The sequence below is a fragment of the Halyomorpha halys genome, unplaced genomic scaffold (assembly GCF_000696795.3).
Source record: "Halyomorpha halys isolate HHAL.00 unplaced genomic scaffold, Hhal_1.1 Scaffold52.1, whole genome shotgun sequence".
NCBI classification, from domain to species: Eukaryota; Metazoa; Arthropoda; class Insecta; order Hemiptera; family Pentatomidae; genus Halyomorpha; species Halyomorpha halys.
This window is the reverse complement of record NW_027104988.1, coordinates 234,090-241,732: the sequence shown is the minus strand read 5'-3', so window position 1 is coordinate 241,732 and position 7,643 is coordinate 234,090. Positions and strand designations below refer to the sequence as shown.

Below are 7,643 nucleotides of genomic sequence, written 5' to 3'. Positions count from 1 at the left end.
CATAACACTAAAAAATAAATAAAAGAAATTAAAATTAAAATATTAAATAAACAGTGCATTTCAGTGTTTACTTTGCACTGTTTTTCCTTACTTTCCAACATAATCAAATAATCTAAGGATAATTGTGACAACATTTTTAATGTATTTTTTAAGCTTGACAAGGATGTCGCAAAGTGTTTTTTTTTTTTGCCCAAAAAGGGTGCCTTACCAATAAAAAGTTTGTGAACAGCTGGTGTAATGTTTCATGTGCAACAAACTTAAGCTGCGTCACTGCAAATTGAAACTTCTTAAATGCACTATAAAGTAATTTATAATGATCGTTAGTTTTCATGCTATTTGCTAAAATTAATTCATACAAAATTTTATTTTTCCATGTTTGGAAAAAAATGTTAATTTTTGAAAAAATACATCTCACAAAATTTTGCACATAAAAAGCTCTATCTAGAATGAAAAATGAGGGATAATTTTAGATTATTTTTTTAGATTAAAATGAACTTCCAGTGGCATGAGCCCCTGAAATGGTTCAATGAGGACAATGTACCCCTCATACAGTATTGATAAAAATTGAATTAATTTTTAGAATAAAAGCATTCCCCAAAAAACGTAATTTTGATAGGAGTATGAAAAAAAAACAAACAAAAGTGAAATCTTTTAATGGGGAAACTTTTTACTTCCTAATGTAAGAAACCCAATAAAAAAGAGATGATGAAATTCATTTTGTTGTAGAAGAATTTCAAGGTAATTATTATACCTGCTCTGGACTAAAGATGTCACTTCCTAAAATAAGATTTTTTTTTTAAATATTATAATATCAGTGTCTTTTTTAGAAAGTTCTCATGCAGCCAATAAAAATAAAAAGAATTGAAACACAAGACTTTAAATTTTTGAAAAATTTGTATAACTACTTCGCACCAAATTCAGAGCATTATCCTTAAAGAGAGAAAGAAATATATATACCTAATTGTATAGAAATGCTTGTTTTTCTGGAAAAATAGAAATGATGTGATTTAATGGATTAAATTAATACAATATTCATTGACACAAAAAATTTTAATCAAACAGTTATATTAAATAAATCCATCAAGTCCATTTTAGTTAATAGTTGTGAGTATTTAAAAATGCATGTGAACTCTAAGTACTATGTACATATCACATGGAAAAAAATAACATATTTTTAAAATTTCAGATTTCTTAATATGGGTTTCAAAATAAATAATAGTTATTTTTAAAGTAGATTGATAGGAAACAAAATATTAACCTACCTTTTACTAGGGTTTTATTTGGTTTCACATGAAGAAAATGTATATTCAGCCCCGCAATTTTGGTTGTGAATTGAGGGAATAGGTTGAGATAAGGCTCCCTTTCTTTCCAGTTGTACTTAGTTTTCCAAAATTCTAAAAATGTTTTCAGATAGTCAGAATTACTTCCATAATTAAAGCCAACCCCCGTTAATGGAGGAAATAATTCTCTTGTGTTTGCTAACTTTTCTTTGAGGTTCTTCAAATCCTAAAGGTTTAAAGTTTGATTACAGTGATTTACCATGAAATTGTTCACAATGAAATTCAATAATAATTTAGTTCTACGTATACAATTTGGAAATATAAAATTTTGATGTAGATAAATTCAAACTTACAGATTCTGGAATATCAATTTTAAATGGTTTAATAGAATAATCATCATCAAACACTTGTGGTTCTTGGCCAAAATACTTTAAATCAACAATTGGTGGTTTAGAATAACCTCCATACATCCAGAAATAATATCCCAATGATGACGTTATAGTTACATCTATAATTAAGTTGAAAATCTGATACACAAATACAACTGCAAATGAAACAATCAAAATTAATGATGAGGAACAATGATTTGTTTATGAATAAATATGGTTTGAAATTGTTAATGATAGTGTAAATTTAGCATAAGTATAAAATCTGTTTTTTTTTTATATAAATTTAGTAGGAAGTCCATGTTTATTAGAAATTAACAACAAAACAAGCTCTAAAATCATTAGGTATTGTGGAAGTAAACTAAGTAATTGATCAAAACAATGTATTGAATTTTAGACATTGTGTTATGAAGGAGATCCTAAAAAAATTTTAAATTTAAAAATAATGTTAAAATTTTGGGTGAGTAAATTATCTTAAAAAATAATCCAATTTTTCATTTGGCTTCCTGGGATTCTAAAGAACAGTACTTTACTCGAGATTGACCTCAGATCACTTTTTAGGGTTCATCAACAAATAGGTGTGATAGGCACAAAATTAATAGTCGATCTTAGATGGAATGCTGAATATTTCCAAAAGCAGAGGGATGCACCCGAGCCTTGTTAACAACTAATCTGAATTCAGAAAGGTAATTACACAACTTTCATTACTTTCTGAACTAATAAAATAAATAAACGATGATGGGATGGGATGTTAGAAGTAGTATATAATGCTCTCAAATCAATTCAACCTCTAATAATTTCATTTTCTGTCATAATAAGAGAAACAAAAGAAGAAAACCTGAAGATAAATATTATGACATTGAATTTGTTTGTAAATATACCTGAATGATCTATGCATATTACACATGTATTATTTAAGTGCCCTTGAATTATATATGTATAATATTAACATATCATTCAAATATTAATATTATTATTAAGCGGCTCTACAACCCAACCAAAGGTGATTGACCTATTCTAACTATGGTTTTGAAAAAAGTCGACTCCTCCGGTCAGATTCAATCCAGCGCCACCGCAGTTCCTAGGCTGCAAAGACCTACATCTCAACCGCCTGAGCTACGGATGACCCTAAGAAGGGCTATCTGCTGGTCTAGAGTTGAAACTGAAGAGACTCATGAATTGCTTCTTAGAATTTATCTTCAGGTTTCCCAGGCGCTCTCATGTCTCCCATTGATATACCGAGTTGAAGTGGCTCTATCTGACCTCCTGAGGCAATACCTCCTAGGTGTTATCCTATTCGAAGTCTTTAAAATCAAAAACCTACCTATATCCTGGATCTCCTCACTCTTCGTTCATCCATCCATCCAATAAATAACACATCTCAACCGCTTTATTTATGTATATATAGTACTGCCTCCTTCACCAAATCCTTCGTTATACATGCAACCACCTTCTGGAATCCTCTTCTCACTCTATTCGCCAATCCTCATCCATCCTCTCCTTTAAACAATACTTATTCCTTCACTTACTACATAACCAAACCTCTGCGTCAATGAGAACAATATATATAGCCATATATTGATTACGATCATAAATTGTAATTTAGCTTAGTGCTTTAATGTAATTTTAACCTGCATACTGAAACTTTCTAAATGTCTGTGAGACAATTAATCCTAATATTTAACCAGGTATTTATTCTTAGGTGACATTGGTTTCAGAATAAAATAATTTTTTCATTCATTCATTCATAATTGTTCATCCGCATAATGTAACTGTAATTCAATTATAACAACAAAAAATTAATTTCACACATGAAAAGCCGGTGAAAATGGAAGTGGTGTTAGTTTTTATTTATTGTGAGAAATTGAATTTTTGGTAAACATACTTCAATGATATATTTATAGTACACATATATTATTTAACACTATGTTCTTAAGTAATTTATAAATAATATACATAGGTATATCATTAAGTATGTTTTAATGAAAGATTAAATTTATTGTAAATAACGAAAAGTTACTCAAACCACTTTTGTTCTTACCCGTTTATATGTAAGTAACTATGTTGTATTTATTGTCTACCTGAATCCAACTTTCATACTTATTTCTTACTTCTATGAAGTAATGGTATTTGTTAATTGTCTACTTGGTATTCACGAAGTCTTTGTCATATTATTTCCAATGTCTGAAGAATTAGAATTATACAATTGAACATTTAAAAATAGGTCATTTATACTAATTGAGCTGTTGACGATAAATAGTTTAAAAATCATGATCATTTTCTTTTACAATTTTAAAATTTTTGGAGCTGTTTCGTAATCAAGAAATGATTTCTTTAAAGGAAATATAAAGTTTAAACTATATTTGTATTATTGTTTAATTTGATTTAACTTTTATACCAAAATATTTATCTATTAAGATAAATTATATATAATAATTAAGAGTAATAGTATTTAGTAATTGTTTACTAGCCATTCACTATACTTTTATTATGTTTAAGATAACTATAATGAAACTACTCAAACTACAAAAATTTAATTAATTTATTCTGTTCTAAATTAACTCTGGTATAATCCAGCTAATTCTGGAGAAGTATATTTTTTTCTTAAAAATTTTCTGATGGTCTCTAGATGATCTTGACATCTTCATTTAGAATATATCTTAATCTATTTTTAGTCGCTAACAACTCTCATTATGCCCCCTTTTATCTCTGTTCTTATCAGGAGAAATGTACTGTGGACAATTATGACTTATGCTGGGAGCTGGTCAATTCACTGCTAAAACAGGTTGTATCAGTACTGCAACCTTCCTAACTACCAAATAACAAAACAATCACCTCCTATTAATTCCAACCCCTATTAAATTTATGATATAGAATATAGGGGGTCTAGTCAATTAGGACAGCTGAGAAAAAAATGTAGGTTATGTAGATTGTATGACAATTGAATTTAATGTTTTAATTTCACTAGTTAATTTTAGTTTATATAAAATGTATTGTTTATTATTGTTGGCCAGATTTCTTTTTTTCAAGTTGCATAGTTTATGTTCATTTTAGCATTCTCAAATAAAGTGTATTTAATGAGTCAAAGCAAATTGTCTTTTTTATTGAATAATAGATATAGAAACTAAAGGTAATAATGTCTTTGTAAATTTACACAGCCTGTGTGAGTTAATCATTTTGCAAATATTGAAGTTGGTAATACTGTCACTCAGAATGGAAGAACTGTATTCTGGCTTGTACACAGACATGCATATGCTGTGATAAGCAGTTTCATTACCATTTTTTGCAAAACCTGTGCATTGATGATCCTGTTTGCCTCACAAGGAAATGGTATTAATTCAGCTAACAGTGTCCTGTCGCCTACCTCAAGGTGTTCCTGTCCATGTGTAGATGTGCTTCTCTTTGTACTGAGACCTCTTAGAAACAATTAAGAATGTTCTTGTTTCTTAATAGTCCTCTAATATAACTCAACCTTATTTTTTGCTGCTGGCCACCTTCATTTTTTGGTGCAGCTGAGGCTGATACAACTGATTGGATCTAGTGTAAAGTGTATCCGTTCAGATTCCCTCCTATCTAGGCCGTCTGCTTCCTCGTTTCTCAATATCCTGAAAATCCAGGCACCTATTCAACTCCTACCACTTACCCTTTCTGCGATAAAGCAATTTGATTTTTTATTGTAAATATAAAACAAGCAATTAGTCAGAAATAAGAATATGGTTGAATATAATAATTATGTCTCATTATTTGTAATGTAAAAATGTTAACGCAATATTTATAAGAATGTATCTATGGTAAAAAAAAATCAGTTAAATATATATGAAAATGTTCCACCAATTTGATTACTCCAACTATTATTTATTTCAATGTAATGAAATTTATTTATATTAAAAGATAAAAATTATTACTGCCTCTAAAACTGGGAGAAAAAAAATTAATAAAATAGTTTTAAGGAAAATTAAAAAAAAAAAAGTCTTATAGACTTGTCAAAAAACTATAATTTTTCACATTTTGGATTCACATTAGTTTCCTGGGTTTTTTTTCCTTGAACTGTCTGATCAGAATCAGTATGGAAAAGCCTTTGAGTTGATATGAAAGGTGATTTAAAAATAATATACATATTATTTAGTATTTTTCTCTGTATGTTACTATTTTACTGACTTGTTTTGTTGTCATTTCATAATTGCTATAATGGCCATATTAATATTAAACCCACATTTATGAATCATAAATAAGCTAAAAAATGAAGTTTCCCATATTTAATGTGCTCATGTCCTTTAAAATTAAATTATATTTTCAATTGTTAATGTCAATCTGGCTCAATTTCCAATTATCATATATCAGAATGTCATTATTAAACTTGTTAAAAATTAATGATCAAACTTACCTGTTAATATTATTAAATTTATCCTTCTATGAGTTAGAAACCACCAATTTAAGGGGTAGGGTAGTGGCATAGCTGAATACTATGTTAGTTCTAAAGGGATCTTATGGACTCTGAACCCTCAGACCTCAAGTATTATACAAACAGATCCAAATATTTTGATTGGAAAGAATAAGTTTTAGAGTAGATTAAAAAAAAAAAACAATAATTTAGATCATAATATATTTCCATCGAATGACTATTTTTTTTCCATTGTCAGAGATAATCCTAAAAAACCGAAAAAAAAAATTCATTACTTAACAAGGGACAAAATCAAAACATATTTTAAAAATATTTGTATCACGGAACCAGGAATGAAAATTAAATAAATATATTTAAAAAAAAAAATTTTATTGTATTAATATAATATGTTGAGAATGAAATCAATATGTCTGAGACTCTAGAAGTGAAACTTCTTAGCTTCTAGAATTTGTGACAGTTTTATTATTTCAGGATTAGGAAATAGCATTTGATTGAGGTAAATCTCTCTTATTCGAATGAAATATATCTTTTATTCTTTAAAAACACAAGAGGGGGGAAAAAAATGTGTTCAACTAATTCTCTCTCATCCCTTTTAATATTGTCAATTGGACTGATAAGTAATTCAATAAAGTTGTGCAGAAGGTAAAGTGTTTCACTTTTTATCTAATCCAGGCAAATGTGCTCTACCAAGCTCACAAAAGTTTTACTTCAACAATACCAATAATTTGAAAAAAAGATCAATAAAATTATTTCCAAAAATATACTTATAATACATGCATGTTCACATTTGTTTAATTAGTATTCAATCAGTAAATTTGTTCTAAGTAGTCTTTTTTTTGTATATGCGATGTATTTGAGAGGTAAGTAAAATATGTTGTATTTATCATTCTCTTAATTTTAGGAATCTTTTTCTGGGTAAGGGAAAATTAATTTCACCTAATAAGCTTTAAGGAGCACATTTATTACTTGTATAAAATAAAACTCAACTTTTGAATAAATAAAATACAACTCTCAGGAATACTTGGCAATGTTTGAATATATTTTCAGTACACATAGCAAATAGATTCCACCCACTTTCATTCTGTTAGTTTTACATAGGAGAGGGACCCCAAATTTGCATTCCCTAGAGGCCTGAATTGTAGCAGAAGTCAGCCTAATATGCAAGTAGCAATAATTTACTATGATAAAACCTGACATTCACTCCAATAAAAATTTGAAAACACTTAATAAAAACGATAGAAAAACATTTTGAATTAAAACAAATAAACCTCTTAAGATTGTATACTATTTATGGACAGCGAAAGTTTATTACTTAAAAGTTATCCCATCTGTGGAATCTATGTTGCTTAGGCTACAACCAATATTACTTAGCAGCTTCATATAGAAGAATATATATATATTGTAATATGCTCTTTTTTAGTAAATAGTATATTTTGATGTATAAAGAGTTTTTAATGTGTTTTATTTTATGTATCATTTTAAGATTGTTAATTTGTTTTGTTTATCCAAAAAGCAAGCTAACCAATTTTCATTGTCTATAATAACTTCGTGATTCAAAACAAAACCAAGATGGCG

At 28.2% G+C, this 7,643-nt stretch overlaps 2 protein-coding genes across 4 annotated transcripts in view; both read right to left on the bottom strand.

Annotated features, from left to right (window-relative positions):
* Positions 1-7,643, bottom strand: part of LOC106691945 (juvenile hormone epoxide hydrolase 2) — a 19,137-nt gene that overhangs the window by 6,832 nt on the left and 4,662 nt on the right. For 2 of the 3 annotated variants that reach the window (XM_014437850.2, XM_014437857.2), the window contains exons 1-3: positions 6,051-6,180; positions 1,634-1,824; positions 1,263-1,506 (exon numbers count right to left, since the gene is read on the bottom strand). In XM_014437850.2, coding sequence (XP_014293336.1) covers positions 1,263-1,506; positions 1,634-1,824; positions 6,051-6,120 — 505 coding nt within the window. In that variant the 5' untranslated portion in view covers positions 6,121-6,180. Of the gene's footprint in view, positions 1-1,262; positions 1,507-1,633; positions 1,825-6,050; positions 6,181-7,643 lie in introns of those variants that run through there. The other variant, XM_067046998.1, reaches the window with a different exon arrangement.
* LOC106691961 (juvenile hormone epoxide hydrolase 1) overlaps positions 6,266-7,643 on the bottom strand; it is a 17,114-nt gene continuing 15,736 nt past the window's right edge. Inside the window, exon 8 of the mRNA XM_067047019.1 lies at positions 6,266-6,314. Coding sequence (XP_066903120.1) covers positions 6,303-6,314 — 12 coding nt within the window. The 3' untranslated portion in view covers positions 6,266-6,302. The remainder of the gene's footprint in view (positions 6,315-7,643) is intronic.